Raw genomic sequence first — 16,900 nt, forward strand, 5'->3', positions numbered from 1 at the left:
CAGTTCAGAACAGGTTTTCTATTCAGCTTCTTAGGAAGCCACCCGGCTAGCCATAACATCACTTGGTACAATAGAGTCCTAAGATCCATATTGAAATCCACTGTCTTTGATTTTCTGCCGGCTGACCCTTTCTTCCGCCCTCTCAGGTGCCATGCCCCCGCATTCCCACCCATACTGAGTTCATGGTTTTGTGTGTTGCACACCAACTGGGCGAGGAAGATGGCAAGTTTGGTTATTAGACACCTCTGGTTACCCCCAAGGCTTTAGTCCTTGTGCACATTTCAGCCCCATCAAAGATGGGCTTGCTTAGCCAAGCGGGGTGGTGGGGAGGGAAGAGGAATGTCCTGTGGCCGATGTTGAATGCAGAATAAGGTGACCTGCAGCGCCAGGTAAAAGGAAGGGGAAAGAGGAGTGGCACTTCGTTCAGGCGCCTCAGCCACAGGGAGGCCTGGGACGCCCCTTCTGATGTAAAAGCAAAGCAGCAAAACGCATGTCAAGCATGAAAACAGCTTTTGAAATATTTTGAAGGTTACTGCCACAGGAGTATTACTAAGGATGCACCCACGTGCCTTTTGAATTAGCTGGTTGGATTTTATTAACAGGAGTGCTGGCTGTAAGCTCCATTGATAACTTAATAATTTCAGTTGTTACATTTTCATTATATGTATCAAGTGAAAGTGTGCTTTCATACTCTAATCCGTGTGCTTGTTAGAAACTGCTAAAAAAACTATGGTAGCCACAGTACCTTGTTCTCATTAGTTTCCAGTTGTGTGTGAGGGTTGGGAGGGGGTAGAAGTCCACCGGAAACGTGGGAGAAGTTCCTTGAGCCTGAGGATTCTGCATCTGTTAGGATTTCAGTGGTACACCCGTGTGTACACCATGCACACCCAGTGATGTGCATTCAATAGACTTTACACAGGTCAGGTGTGCTTTAGGAGAAATGTGGTTGGATGGTGAAGAATTGGGGCTGACCTGTGTATGCAAAGAAAACCTAGTGTCTTACAAACGTTTCCGCACCCTCCGTGCTAGAGCGAATCAGGGTGGAAACTGTCTTACTGCCCCTCTTCCCTTTCTGGGTGCAGTGCTCCTAAGCTCAGTACCATTCTGTCAGTTCCAACTCATGGCTACTTACCAACAGAGTAGGACTGCCCCTTGGGCTACACGAGGACAGACAGCCTCATCTTTCTCCTTCAGTTGGTTCAGACTGTTTCAAACTGCTCATCTGGGGTTAGAAGCCAACCTCAGCACCCACTGCACCACCAGGGCTCCTTCCTGGAAAGTGATAATGAATAACTTTATATTTTCTCTGCTTTTAATGTGGGCCTTGTTTCTGACTGTGTGGAGGAAATGATACGTTATTTTATCTTAATACATTATGTAAAACTTTAAGCTTTAATGTGTTGGTAGGGTAACCGGTTTCTGAAGGTTAAGTGAAATCTCTCCTCCCCATCAGAAACCGGACTCATCCAAGTGCACTTTTTTCTGATCACCAAATGTTCCCAGAAATTATTAAGAAGTTCTTTCTGCGCCTGAAAATAGGCTAGCAGTTTTCTTTTTCTTCAAGTTATTTGAAAGTACCAAGGCATTATTGTTGTTGTTGAATCTATCATGTTTAGCAAACTATCTTGGTCATGAAGTTCAGATACCTCTACTATCCCCACACCCCCCATCTCCCTCCATCAGTCTGGTTGCTTAACCTTTGTCTGTCTCTGATACAAGGGTTCTCCTTAAATTGAATACAAGAATTGTTTACTAGGATCCCCGCAGACTGCAGTACTCTATTGCAGGAATAGACCCTGTTCAAGTTTAGATGCCCCCCCTTTTTTCTGACAGCTATATGCTATTTGCCTCATATAGACATAGGTCCAAGCCCCTGAGGTCAGTCGAGCACACCATTGACTGGATCAGAGAAGAGCTAAGCGCAGCAGATTTCGTAGGGAAGATGCCTTGGGTTAAACCTAACAGTTCCTACATTGTTTCATCCTAAATCTTTTAGGCACTCCCCTGGGAAGTAGGCAAGGCAGATGTTGGATATGAAGAAAGAGATTCAGGGGTTAAAGTAATTTAGCTGAAGACTCAAAGTAAGTGTCAGGAACTGTGCTTGAAAAGCAGGCCTTTGTGCCCCCTGTAAGGAAATGTCGCTGCCGTCATTCTGCTGTCCACTCCTGCGGCCCAGGGTCGGGCTGGCTCAGCGAAGGAGGAGGCCAGGGCTGGGAGAAAAGCTCCAGTTTAAGCCGCGGTTCTGCTTGCTGGGAGGAGCTCTTACTGCCAAGGCTGAACTTGCCATCAAGCAGAGTCCCAAAATGCGTTCCCTGGATAGGCAGGTGGTTGCCATGTCAAGGTTTTACTTTCTGTTACTTGCTTGACTGTGAACACCTTTTTAAGGAAACGCCTGTTTACATTTTTTTTCCCAAAATTGGAGAAAGTTGTTCCAGGTTACAGTGAAGAAGTCCCTGATACTGGCATTTTAGAAGCCCTGGTGCCAGAGTGATTACGTACTAGGCTGCCAGCCACCCAGCCAGCAGTTCAAACCACCAGTTAATCCGAGGAAGAAAGGTGCGGCTTTCCACCCTCGTAAGAGTTACTGTCTCAGAAACCTCCTAGAAGGTCACCAGGAGTTCATTGTTGACTGGATGGCTTTAAGTTTTTTGGTTTATCTGAAGTCAACAACTTTGTTTTCAGGACTTCTTAAATATGTAAGCTTTAAGGGAACTGTGTTAACAACACAGAAAAATACACAAGCACACAGTACTGTGGAGTGACTTTACTTGGTGTAGCCCTTCTCTCCATAGTGTTTGTAGCTCTTACCGCATGACCAGGTAGGGTCACACGGATCTGGTGTCAACCCCCAAAACCAGACTCAGTACCATCGAGTGGATTCTGGCTCATCGTAATCCAATAGGTCAGAGCAGAACTGCCCCTGTGGGTTCCAGGCTGTGATTTTACAGGAGTAGCAAGCCTCACCTTTTCCTTCAGAGCGGCTGGTGGTTTTGAACTGCTGACCTGCGTTTAGCAGCCAGCTGTGTAACCACTACACCACCACAGTGGCAGGAAATACGGTGTAGAGGACTCTAACTCAAAGATTAGTCCGCTTTGCCATTCTGCTGGGTACCGAGCGAGCTATTTGAGAAACTGGGTTGGCACAGTGGCACAGGACCAGGCAGTGTCTTATTCTGTTGTGTGTACAGTCACCATGAGTTGGAAGGGACTTGGCAGCACCTAACAATTTGGGAGCAGGGACAAAGGCCCACGGCCCACAGAAGGAGGAGCAGCCATGCAGACACGGCAGCCGCAGAGATCAAGGTGAAGGAGCCACACCAGCAGAGACCACGAGGTCGAGGAACTAGCTTACAGAGTGGGGTTGGGTTGGGGGGGGGCATTTATCAGTGCTAACGGGCTTGCGTGCCTGAGAGACCCAGGACCAGAGAGCGATGGGCCTGCTAACATGGTTGAAAAGTGGCGCTGTGGACAAACGAAGTATATCCTTAATGATTTCTGATTTGGGCTGGTTGTAACTTGTTAACTTCCCTAAGAACCAACCCCCCCCTCAATCATGAGTCTTCTCTGAGTTCTCTGTGGCGGTTGCAATGGACTATTGAACTCCGAAGGGCAGCTGTCATGGGAGGAGGGTTGGTCTCACATTAGGCTAGAGAAAGGTGGGGGGTGGCAGCATGTTGGACCTCTCTGCTGGGCAGATGGGGAGCTGGGCTCTCCTTCCCTGCAGCGAACCTGGAGGAAGCCAGACAAGGCCTCCACCACATTTCTTCAAACAGCAACCAGGAAATAACTAGCAGCCCAGAAGGGAGGCATGGCTAGCTGGGTCAACAATATATACAGGGAATAATTATCTTTCCAGTTCTCATCACCTTCCAGAAGGTGACCCAGTGACTGAGATATATTTGGGGGCTTGAATAGAAGATTGGAAATCTGAACATCATCAGATTTTTGTAGACTATCTGATTGAAATTAATCAAATTGACGTATCTTTTAAACTGTATTTGGCTCAGTGGAATTGTACCTTGTCTGAGATTGTTGATTTCAGATTGAAGATATTTTGCCCACCCTGCCCTACTGCCGGATTTTGGCCCATAAGCCCTTAGATAACTTCTCTTCTAGCAAACAAGCCACTTCTGTGCGTTCAGCAGTGATGGATGTTGTTTCTATCTACCTTAGAAATCTTCGGTCTGGTTCTCGTTTGAGCCTGCTGCTGGTACTCCAAATGCCCAAGCTGTTTGACTACCTGGCATCCCAAAGTCATCAACCAAATACCATTTATGAAATACCATTACCTCGCTGCTTATAGGATAATAGGTTTTCTTAAACTGCCTCACGCAGTTAAAGCAAAAACTTCATTTTGTTCATCCATAAAATTCTATGCTTAACTGAAAGGGAAGGAAGGTTAGGCAGCTTGCAAAAGATTTAAATAATATTTGTGAATAAACATCTTTTTGTCACTTTTGATGATCATAATATATGATATCCTCTAATACAGAGTGGATTTTAATAATAAAACTTAACAAATTTTTCTGTAATTCTCACTGAATCTATTTAGATATATCCATTATTCTTAGAGAGTCTTATTTTGCTTTTAATAAACAATGAATATTAAGTAATTCTATGGAGTTACAAGGTAAAGACTCAAAAAGAAAACTTAAGGTGAAAGCTTTTTGTTGGCATCTGAGAACATACGCTTTATGCCTCATTGGTGTTAGAGCGAGAAAGACAGCATGGGATGAGCCAGACTTGTATGACATTCTTTGGTTGAGGTAGGGGCGTCATAGCCCTACTGCTGCAAGTATGCTTCAGCAGTCCTTTTCACCTAGTATAGAAATGATGTGGGGTGGCACCCAGCCTCCTCTAACTTCACAAGGGGCAAGAGAAGCAAGCTCCACATTAGCATCGTCCAACGCTGACTCCTATGAGGATGAGGTCAGACTACCCACCCCGCCAATTCTGAGACCACCTATTCATTCCGTAGCACTCTACTTTTCAACTGGGTCTGGTAATCAGTTGCAATGGCCACAGAGAACTCACAGACACTATTCAATGATTATGGGGTTATTAGGGAAATTAACAGCTACAAATGTTCCAGGTATAATTACAAAGCTCTTATAGGACTGCCAATAAATGCTCAAAGGGCATGCCACTCCACCATCTGCCTTCACCTAAAAGTTCTAGCTCAGTGTGTCAGCAAACCTTACTTCCCCAATTGATTGCCTGGAGACACACCCCACCCCGCCTTCCGAGAGCACTTGACTTCACTTGCTCTGTGGGCTGGAAGTCCACTGTGGCTCACACTTTGACTCTCGGTTCTACTGTTGCCACTCCTCCGGTGTCACGGCCGTCTCCCAGATCAAGGAAAATCATTGTGTGGGGTATTGAGGCCCAAAGAATGCACTGTTCTTTCACTTGTAGTGAGCGCCCCCCCCCTTTTTTCTTCTGAGATACCCCACAGGATGCAGTCAGAGTCACTCCCACTGAATCATATAATCCAGTCAGTATCTTCCCTGACTTTCTTACCTGGACACATCAGGACAAAGTAATTTGGGGGAATTACCCAGACTGGCTTAAAGAGCCATATGACACAGTTCACTGCACTGGACCTAGCCAAGTGATTTTATGTAGCGTGAACTCATCTTAGAATTTTGTGTTTGTTAACTTGAAAAGGTGGTGGTGGAGTAGTTGAGGCACTAAGCTGCTAACCACAAGGTCAGGGGTTTGAACCCACCAGTCACTCTGAAGGAGACAGATTTAAAGTCTCAGAAACCCAAAGGGACAGTTATATCCTGCCCTATAGAGTCGCTGTAGGTTGGCATCAGCTCGATGGTCGTGAGTCTTTTCTGAATGAATCTGTGCATTCTTGATGAGCCTAAAATCCACTCTTTTTAAATATTTGGAAACATGTTGTGTTTATGTCTAACCTCTCTTACCTCCTTTGGCACTGTCTCTCTTTTTCAGTGATGCCACACTTCCCAGGCTGACGTGAGCAAGGAAGCCAGCCCTGAACAAATACAGTACATTAAATGGTCTTGGTGTTCCTGAGAATAATTTAGAGCTCTTTTTATTTCTGATGTCACTAAAAACAAAATGCCCTGCTAGAAGCTTTATGCTTTCAGATTTTACTTTAAAAATCCCAAAAGTCTAATTTGAAGGCATAGATTATCTTTCCACTTATTTAAAATTCAGACTGAGCTTGGTTCCCCATACTTTGAAGTACCGTTTTATCTTACTTTTTTGGGAGAGAAAACAGGTTATTTTTCCACTTTAAAGGGTGTATTTATGTGGGTGATACTTAACCCACACCCCCTATTGCCATCAAGTCTATTCCAACTCGGAACCCTGTGGGACAGAGTAGAACACTGTAGGGATTCTTAGAGATGGTAAACTTAAATTGGTAACAAATTACCAATGCATGAGCATTAATACTTTTATTCATGGATACATCCTTCATTGCCTTCCCATAACTTTCCCCTTTTATAAAGAAAAAAAGACAAAGACGAGAGTTAAATCCTGTTGAAAAACAATAAGGAATTAGCAAGTCTACTTTTATTAGTTTGTATTTGTTCTAATTTAATACTCTCCCTAAATCTTTGAATATAGCTATTTTCATATAAAAGCATAGCTTTTACACACCCAATTCAGTTATTTTGCCTCCTGTTTAAATCTGTGACTAGGTACTGCAATACTTGTTTATCTTAAGTTAAATTTGTACAGGTAATAAGGAGTATGTTAAAATGCCTGTAAGTGACTCATGTTGTCATGATTTGTTATAAAAACATTAACTGTGTTCAGATTGCTGCTTTGACCGAGAACCCTGAGGTAAAATGACTTATAAACTCACTTTCCTTTTATTTCTGAAGGTAAGGTGTTGTTGTTGTTTTCACTTGGCTATTGGAATTAATGTCATTTCATACTTCAAGTTAAAACAAACACCTTCAGTCCAGTCGCCGTGTGTGCTCTTCCTCAGACTTTTAGCCGCGTGCAAGCCACGGTGATGGGGCAAACATGTCCTCGCCTCATTGCCTGGGTCACAGTATTTCAAGAAACAGCGAAGGAGTGCAGCTCTTTCGTGGCTGACGGTGGGGTCTTCGCATGCTCAGTGTATCTGCTTCCTTTCATTTGATTGGGAGCGCTTACGGGCATCGTGTCATTCCACAGCCCAGTCACATCAAGCAGGATTGGGCAGTTGCTACCACAATCAGTTTCCAAACATTTTCTTTCTTCTTGAAGGAGTTTAACTCTTGACTCAGAAAACTCTGCCATAAACAATCATTTTGATTGGAACTTTTAAAAAGCCAGCTAAAGGAGAGCTGTGCAGATAATGTTCTCATTAAAATACCTTGGGGGGAGCTGCTCACGCTTAACTTCTAGAAGCTCCTCAAGGCCAAGGACCTTGCTTTCGTGGGTATGTCTGCACCTGGATCAAAGCGCCTGGCACAGAAGAGAGCTCCCCTGTAAACAGGGTCGGAGTAGCACACAGGGCTGAACATCTAGAGGGGAGCGTGGTGGAATACGTGGACATGGCAATAAAGCAGAGATGAAGCGCGCTGGCAGTGGTGGCGTGGAAAACTGGCTTTCATTGGTAAATAGAGGGCACCTTCTTGGGGAAATGGTTGAGTAACAGACTGGACTAGGCCATAAGATGAGCGTGTCAAGTAATACACCAGCTTGTTGTTAGAATCCTCATAATACAGCTGCCTGTACTATGTAATATGATTTCAGTAATTAACCCAGCTGTAGCTTTATATAGTTGTCAGTTCTCGTGTGATGCTCTCCATTATGCCACTGGTATTTCAAACACCAGCAGACTCACTCCTGGTAGACAGGTTTCAGCGGAGCTTCCACACTACGAAAAGCTAGGAAGAACAAAGTCAGCCGCTGGAAACCTTATGACTAGCAGCAGAACATCACTGGATTTGCTGCTGGAAGGTGAAGCCTTTCAGTTGGAGGCGCCCAGATAGTGGCTGGGAAAGAACTGCTTCCTCACAGTAACGTCACCTTCATGACATGAACGGAGCTAAGTGTTTGAGGCCTTCATTTGCTGGTGGGGCATGACTGAAAATGAGAAGAACTAGCTGCCAACACCCATTAATAATTGCAACAGAATGTATCTCAGGAATTTGGAAGCCATCAAAAATGCAACATAAACAGATTGATATTCTAGGCATTAGTGAACCGAATGGACTGAGAGAAGCCATTTTGAATTGTACAATAATATGATTTACTATGCAATGTGCAAGACCCAGGGTTAGAAAAGCTAAAGAGAGGCACACACTCAGCATTTCTCAAGCTAAAAGAACTGAAGCAAAATATTCACACTCCAAGGTGAAGTAGTCAAGGATTCCATGAGCAATATTTGGACAATGCTGGAAGCATCAAAAGAAGACGGAAGGGACAAATCACTCGCTGTACTAAAGAGAATTGGTTGACATCCAGCCATTTCAACAGGTAGCATCTGATCAAGAACCAAGTTGGACTTGAGGCTCCAGGAATTGATGGGATGCCAATTAAAATGTTTCAACAAATTGATAGATTGCTGGAAACGTTCACTCATCTATACCAGGAAATTTGGATAACCGCTCCCTAGCCTTGACTGGAAGAGATCTGTATTTGTGCCCAGTACAAAGAAGGGTGACCCAACAGAGTGCAGAAAGCATCGAACACTATCATTAGTATCACATGCAATTCAGTTGTTTCGGAATAAAATTCAGAAATGTTGCAGCAGTATGTCCGACAGGGAGCTTCTAGAATTTCAAGCCAGCTTCAGAAAGGGATATGGAACAAGGAGTATCATTATAGATGTTAGCTGGATCTTGTTTGAAAGCAAAATACCCAAAAGATTTTTGCCTGTGCTTTATTGACTGATGAACAAAAGCATCTGACTACTTAGATCATAACATGTGGATAACATTGTGAAGAATGGGACTTCCAGAGCACTTCATGACGTTCATTAGCAACCTGTACACAGAGCAAGAGGCACTCCTTAGAACCCAACCAAGGGCTTTAAAGCAGAAAAGGTCGGCTCCAGGGTGGTATCCTTTCACCATATGTATTCGATCTCAGCAAATAATCCAAGAAGTTAGACTATCTAAAGAAGATCTCAACATCAAGCTCAGAGAAAAGCTGATTGACAACCTTCAAAATGCATGAGACCGCCTTGCTTGCTGAAAGCAAAGAGACCTGAAGCACTTACTGCTGAAGATCAAAGACTATGCAACCTCCAAGTATGGAGTTCAATGAGTTTAAGCAAACAACCCTCACATCTGGGCCAGCCCTCACACCATGATACATGGAGGAAAAGAGTGAGGTTGTCAAAGATTTCATTTTACTTGGATCCATAATCAACGTTCATGGAAGCAACCATAAGAAACCAAATGATACATTGTAGTGGGCAAGTCTGCTGCAAGATCTCTTTAAACTGTTGAAAACCAGAGTTGGCAGACGGAGGGCAGAGGTGCTCTGGACTCAAGCCATGGGTATTTTCAATTGCCTCCGGTGCCTGGCCAGTGAATAAGGAAGACTTGGGAAGAATTGGTGCATTTCAGTTGTGGTTTTGGCAAATAATGTTGAACATGTACCTTGGACTGCCAGAAGAACAAGCCTATCTATCTTGGAAGGAAGTCTAGCCAGAATACTCCCTAGACGTGTGAGGATGGTGAGGCTGTAAGCACATTATTAGGAAAAACCAACCTCTGCAAAGGATGTCAGGCTTGGTAGAGGTGAGTAAAAAGGATGAAAATCTTCAACAAAAACTGCAACCATGGGCTCAGACCTAGGAATGAGTGTGAGGCTGGAGCGCGACTGGCAGTCTTTCCTTGTCCGTAGAGATGATCGGAGTCAGAACTGACCGGATGGATTCTCACAACGACGTAACCGTATTGTGGGCAATGCAACCTAAAATGCCATTTGTTCCTAATACGGAGTCACGCACAACATAAGCCATATCACATCCCTATGTTAAAGCCCCTTACAGGTCTCATTAACATCCTCCCTCCCTCATCCTTCCCACCTCTCTCCGTAGGCGTCCAAACAGTGAGCTGCCAAGACAGGGCTCCCAGCAACAGGAGACTCAAGCAGGGGCTGCTTTTTCCTGATAAGGAGGTTCACGAAGCAATGACAGAGAAGTGACCCATAATTTCAGTGCAGTGTGATGACTATTTTGCTAGGTACATGTGATCCAGTAGGACCCCAAGGAGAGTACAAGCCCGCAGATGTGCTCTGCCCCTGCATTAAAGTTATGGGCGTCTGTAACGATGAAATGTTCATTAAGGGAAGAAGCAGAGGAGGGTTTTTGACAGAAGTAGCAATATGTGCAAACAAGTCAAAGGGAAACACGGAGAGGCAGTTGTCTCCACTTGGGTTGCCATAGCTGGGGTCAGCGGTGTGTCTGCTAGGTGAGGGCCCTTGGAGATGAATGGGCACTGGACTGTAGGCAGCCTCCGCACACCTTGCGAGGGCTGGATATCCTGGGTCTCCCAGGTCTTTCACGCTAACTAACTGTACCTTTTCCTCAAGAGTAGGATAAATATAGAGTAGCTATGCGGATTCAGCCTCTGGCAGCTCCCTTCTGATCACAGTGAAGGGACATGGATGGCTTTACTGTCACACAGAGATTGTTGTAAACCTGATTATGGCGGCTAGAGTTGTGGTGTAATGTGATACCTGGTCAGTTGATCTCCTGCTTGACCTATTCTGGACTTGTTCTAGGTTTAACTACTACTGGCTTGTTTCTCGACAGGATTTCTCTGGTTTATTTTAATATTGCCAGTAGTCCTTTTCGTTTGTTTGCTTGTTCAGTGTATTTCCTGGTTGATGAAGTATAGATGTGGCGGATACATAGAGACAATAAATGATATAATCACCGGAAGTGACGCGTCGGAAGTGGCAAGCCTCTTTCCGAGAGCGAGCCGGCGGCGTCTTCTGGGTTTCGCGATCGATGGGATGGCAGATGAGGAAGAAGACCCCAACTTTGAGGAAGAAAATGAAGAAATTGGAGGAGGTGCAGAAGGTGGACAGGGCAAACGAAAGCGACTTTTTTCCAAAGAATTAAGATGTATGATGTACGGGTTTGGGGACGACCAGAACCCTTACACGGAGTCAGTGGATATCCTTGAAGACCTTGTCGTGGAGTTCATCACGGAGATGACTCACAAGGCAATGTCAACTGGAAGACAAGGTCGAGTACAAGTTGAAGATATTGTCTTTTTGATCCGAAAGGACCCGAGGAAGTTTGCTAGGGTTAAAGACCTGCTGACTATGAATGAAGAATTGAAAAGAGCTAGAAAAGCATTTGACGAAGCAAACTATGGATCATGACAGTGTTTTGTATTTTCTGAAGCTGCCTTGTCTCTCTCTGGTAACTGCGATTTCTACTGTAAGATTCTGATACTTAACCATGCAAATGAACCGTGGCAGAGCACAAAATTTTCAGCGTTTATTTTCATGTCTTTGATTATAGATTGGTATGTGAGCCTGCAATTACCTGCCTTTATTTATTATGTGCTTGAATTAACTATGGGGTTTTAATGACCCCACTTAAATGGCATACTGTCTTTTGGCCATCTAAATGACAAAGTAGTATGTACGTGCTCAGAGTCTTTGAGCCCTTGCCGTCTCTACCGTGACTAGTTTGTGTGTGAAATCTAAACTGATAGGTGAACTGGATTTCAGGTATCTAGACAACAAGAGTCTAGGAAATTGTTAAAGATAGTGAACGGACTTAGATGTCTCTTCAGTAGAAGATGATGTAGGAAAATACAGGCCTTGTAAGAATGTTTATCTGACTTAACAGATCCTTTAATAGTCTTGAGATAGCAATGCTAACCTTTTGAGGACCAGTTTTCCTATGAATGTTTCAGTAAAGTTGGGAGATTTTTTCTATTGAAAACCTGTGAGGTTTATACATGCTATTTGTCAAGTTTTTGGAGACCTTGATCTTCCAGATAAGTCTTAAAAAATAAATGCTTTCAGTATTAGGAATGGCATTGCTAAAGGCTGCTGTCAGGGTAAGCATTGGGGTAGTGGTTTATGACCACATTTGTTCTTTTTTCATTGTGGAAATGTATACTTAGCTAAACTCACAGGGCTGTGGAAATGGCTTTGTAGTTCAGGATAGACGGGTTTTGCATGTGTTTAGCTATATTGTATCAAATTGTTATTGTACTTACAATAAGCATTAAAGTTTTATGATCACTGAAAAAAAATGATATAATATCTTACTGGGAATACAGGGGTGGTGGAGGAGGGGAATTGGGACCAAATAAAGAAGTGGGGAGGGTGCACTAATACAGATTGTGGTGGTGTATATACAACTCTTTTTAAATATGACTGAACTATGGAAGTGTAAGATAGAGAAACTTTATCGCCCCCAAAACTAGTGGGAAAATAAGTAAATGAGGCCATTCCTCCTGAGTGTTTGGAAAAATGAGAGAAAACAAAAAAGATCTGGGGAAGGTGTTTTCCTTACTTCCTGCGTCGGCGCAGGGGGGCACAGCAGTGGAGAGACGGGGTCAGGTGGGTTGTCCTGGGGGACACAGGCTCTCTGGAAGTTAGATGCTTTTTGAACAGACTACAAGAGGGGCAGGCTTGTGTCGGGGTCCCCGGCAGGCACTGCAACAGCAACACAGGACAGATAGGAGGATGATTCAAAAACTAGGGTTTGGGTTCCTAAATGTTTATTCCAAACAAAATGTGTTTTAACATGCCTCTGTGATCAGGGAGTGGCTGCAGATAAGTCCTCTCTTGTCTTAGTCTTGTTCGCACTGCCATCGAGGCAGTTCTGCCTCGCAGTAACCCTGCAGGTCAGAGTAGAACTGCCCTATGGGTGTCCAGGACTATAACTCTAAGGGAGTAGAAGCCCCCATCTTCCTTCCACGGAGCAGCCGGTGCTTTTGAACTGCTGCTCTTGTGGTTAGCAGCCCAGCTTGTACCCTACTGCACCAACTTAAAACAGTGCCCGATCCAAACAGTGCTTCCAGGGCATTTGCTGGGCCAGTCAAATCCAAGACAGGCGGCCAGCGCAGAGGATGTGGTGACTATTTTTGAATGGAGAGGCTCTGAGGGCTACTCTTGGTGTGGGTATTCTCAAAGGATCCAGGTCTTGTTATCCCGAAATGTTCCAGCTGCTCTGGTAAGAAGAGGCCCAGGAGAGGCGCATCACCAAATTTGTTTCCATCACAGCATGGACCTGCTCCTTTTTTGAGGGTGGCAGGGGCTGCCCTTGGAGACTGTCATTAGGGAAACCTTATCTCGTCTGATCTTCTATCCTGATCTTTTTAGTGGAACACAGAAGGAGCCTCTTAAGAAAGCTGATATGGAAATCAAAGAATTCTTCTGCGAAGGTTTTAGTTAGAGAGACGAAAAGACGCCATTCGTAAATGAGGCTGGGTCAAGAAACAGTAGCTTCACATTTTTGTGTTTTTGCTTAATGAAGGCTTGTATGATTTAGTAACAACTTTATCGAGGTACATGTGGTATGAGTATATATCACTTTTCTTGTCTGTCTCAAAAGCAGGTCATAATGTGCCTACTGTATTGTGACATAAAAAAATTGTTGTTTTTGTGCCTCTTTGGGAGCTTGCCTTTTAGCCAGTGACCTTGTACTTATTTAAAGTGCTCACATCTGACCCCTGCTGTTGTCTACAGAATGAAGTGATCCCTGGTAGCCAGTGGTTCCTTTTTGGGCTGCTAACTGTATGTTCAGCTGTTCGAAACCACTTGCCTCTCTGAGAGAAAGACTGAGCATTCTACTTCTGTAAAGAGTTACCTTCTCAGGAAACACAGGGGCAGTTCTACCCTGTCCCACAGGGCCACTATGAATTGGCATTGATTCAGTGGCAATGAATTTGGTTTTGTCTCTAGAATGAAAGGCATCCCAGTTGGATAAAGACTGGACCACTAACCACAAGTTCAAATCCACCAGCTGCTCAGAGGGAGAACTGTGAGGCTGTCTGCGCCCGTGCAGATTGACGGCTTCGGAACCCCTGTGTGGAGTGTCCAGGAATCAGTCTCCTCGCACGGCAAGGAATTTGGTTTGGTTTTCTTTTTTGGTCACAGAATGAAAGGGAGCGCGCATGCTTGCTTTCTCCCTCCGTGGTCCGCCTTTTCTTATTTTCGCCTAAGATCTTCACCCGAGATCCCCTCCTGAGACACTTGTCAGCCCTGTAGAAGCGTAAGTATGCATCTGCAGAGAAGATTGTCTGCTCCCTCTTCCTGGTTGCAGGTCATCCAGGGAGGGGGCGGGGGTGTCTAGGAAGCCTGTCCACAGCTTTGTCCCTTTAATGGCCCCACTGATGGCTCTGCTTTTCCATTCCCCGCCTCCACCTTCATCCTGTCGCTTGTCCCTACCCCTCCTCCTTTTCCGGATCTCCTCAGTTCCCTGGTATTACATAATATTCCTGTTATGATCAGTTCCTGTTTTGCTGCGGAGAGGAATTGTGACTCTTTCAGGGGAAAACCCTGTTCTAACATTAGTAATTGCCGGTGTCCAATACATGAGCTCATATGAGAAACGTACCCGCTTTGCAGGCTTCTCTGTTCCTGCCTGAGTCAGCTCACAGATGGGATTACCTTTCTGCCCTGCCTGGGATCTCCTCAGCCTTGTTTCTGCTCTGAATCCAAACGTATTTTTCCTTTGGTGCGAGAAGTCTCAGGCGTCAGTTAGACCAGTACTGGATTCCTCCCTCTCACTGATGACCCGGATTGTGCAGGCTTTTCGCTGCGCCCAGGCATGGCAGCGGCTCTGCCGCCACCGTTCTTATTGTAGAAAACATTAAATGAGCTCTGACATGAAAGCAGAGAGACTGATCCTCTTTTGTGAATTTTTTATCCATCATTTTAGTGGTTACCAGTTGTGGGCAGTCTTGCTTCTACTCTCCGCCTACTTTTTCCCTGCCCCTGCCCTCCCCTAACGACTGAAGCAAGCCCTAGACATCAGCGCATCGATGTGACCTTCACGAGATACCTCCAGAAGATGAGGACGCCTCAGTCACAGGACTGTCTTCAGGCCTCACACGTGAGCGACAGCTCCTAATATTGTCAAGTCCAGTCAGAGTGCATCTGTCTTCAGTTGACCCATTTTTGTCAAGGTTTCCAATCTTCTAATGAAGTCTTATCTATTGCAATTACTCAGTCATATTGCTTAAGACTTTCAACATACGGGTTCTCGTTTTCTCTTTATTCCTTGCAAGTTACTGTTGAAAAGACTGTGTACGTCCTCTGAGTATGTCCCACATTCTGGGTTTTCTATGTCAGATATATGGTACACAAAGGTAATAAGATGTCAGATACAGGTGTTTCTGATATTACACAATGCGTGTGTTCATGAAGAATGCCACAGTTTTCAAAATTACACATTAAAAACAACAGATTATGAGAACAACTGGGTGAGAGGCAGGCTTCGAATACCTGAGCAGCTTTGGAACCAGAGTGAGCACACACACTAATAACTAATTGTCATCACAGGAGGAAATTCATGCATCTTCAAAGCGTTCCAAAGCCAGTAGAATGAAAGTATGAGCTTGTGGAGCTGAGACAGCGCAGGTGTTGGGAGCTCTGAGCCAGTGGTGTTGCCGCAAAGGGCAGTCTTCCACTAGCTGGGAGCTTTGTATGAGGCAGGAGAGTGGGACGGGTGCCCCATGGGGAAGAAACTCTGGGTGTGAGTTCTCAAGAGCACAGTCGATGTCAGATTAAGAAGCAGACACACGTTCATTGGAGGGGACTGGTAGGGTGCCTTCAAGAGGTGGGCATAGAACTGGGGACCTGGGGAGAAGTTGGGCTGCAATAGGAGCACAAGTCTCAGCAGATGCCCAGGGAGTGCTGCCCCAGTTCAGCTGTAGGGCCCTCTGCAGGTCACTTGCAGGGGCTGGAGCCCCCATACTCTTGCATTGACCCTCCCCTGGGGCCAGTCTCTTCTCTGTCCCCAAGTGGCTGTTCCCAGGAGGGCTGAGAATTCACGCAGTATTGGGTGAATCAGCCCTTCAATTCAGAGTGAAGACCTGGTGTGGGGTAGAACATTTCCCTCCAGGGATTTATATTTATTTTTCTTAAAATAGAGCTGAAGGGGTCCTGGCCTAGAACTTTGAAATGATTCCCTTCCTCCTGAGGATTAGATTTCTGCTCACGCCATTGTGACTCATGGCCTAGGGAAAATCTCCTGTGAACCATACAACTTCCACATTATACAAGGGACCCTTTAAAAACTTGATGGGAAAATTCCAGTAACTTTTCATTCCATGTTTCCATGAACTTTTTCAAGCCCTAACTGGATGCCAGTGTTTATTGACCGATGATGGAGGAGCTGTTCTTGTCCCGGAGCAGACTGTGCACTGGAGAGAAGGGGCCTAGCACCGGCCACTCCACTTCTTACTTGCTGCAGAAAGGACTGACAGCATTCACAGACAAGGCCTCGGGGTTCACTTTTCAGGCCTAATTGACCCAGGAAATACAACTGAAACTGGACTTTACCTTGTGTAGTCATCCTGTCCCATACAGGTGTAAGTGGCCATCGCAAAATGAACAGACACACCGATAACATGATTGCTTCTGGACATACAGAATCTTAGCTAGCCAAGTTCTTTTAGATGACTCCTGAAATATAACAACAAACAAACCCCTTTCACAAGGGTCGCCTGATTCATGACAGTAGCAAAATTATAGTGATGAAGTAGCAACGAAAAGAATTTTATGGTTGGGGGTCACTCCAACATGAGGAACTGTATTGAAGGGTCGCGGCATTGGGACGGCTGAGAACCACTGTTTTCAACTATTCCAATGGGATTGCTTTGATAAGAACTAATTACTGGTAATGCAGCTCATGTGAGTATCTCAATTAGTATTACTAAAGTGCTTGCAGCCATCTGAAAGCAACTCATTTAAGTAATGTAAATATTTCCCCGCCTTT

At 44.9% G+C, this 16,900-nt stretch overlaps 2 protein-coding genes across 2 annotated transcripts in view; both read left to right on the forward strand.

The window, feature by feature from the left end:
* PINX1 (PIN2 (TERF1) interacting telomerase inhibitor 1) overlaps positions 1-16,900 on the forward strand; it is a 109,299-nt gene that overhangs the window by 55,730 nt on the left and 36,669 nt on the right. The gene's annotated exons all lie outside the window — the stretch shown is intronic.
* LOC142454982 (transcription initiation factor TFIID subunit 13) lies at positions 10,872-12,168 on the forward strand. Its single transcript, XM_075556439.1, has one exon. It carries the CDS (start codon positions 10,942-10,944, stop codon positions 11,314-11,316), a length of 375 nt encoding a protein of 124 aa, XP_075412554.1. The 5' UTR covers positions 10,872-10,941; the 3' UTR covers positions 11,317-12,168.

This window comes from Tenrec ecaudatus, chromosome 8 (genome assembly GCF_050624435.1).
Source record: "Tenrec ecaudatus isolate mTenEca1 chromosome 8, mTenEca1.hap1, whole genome shotgun sequence".
Taxonomy (NCBI): Eukaryota; Metazoa; Chordata; class Mammalia; order Afrosoricida; family Tenrecidae; genus Tenrec; species Tenrec ecaudatus.

Coding starts and splice junctions, on each gene's coding strand:
- LOC142454982 (XM_075556439.1), top strand. CDS start 10,942: ATGGCAGATGAGGAAGAAGACCCCAACTTTGAGGAAGAAAATGAAGAA.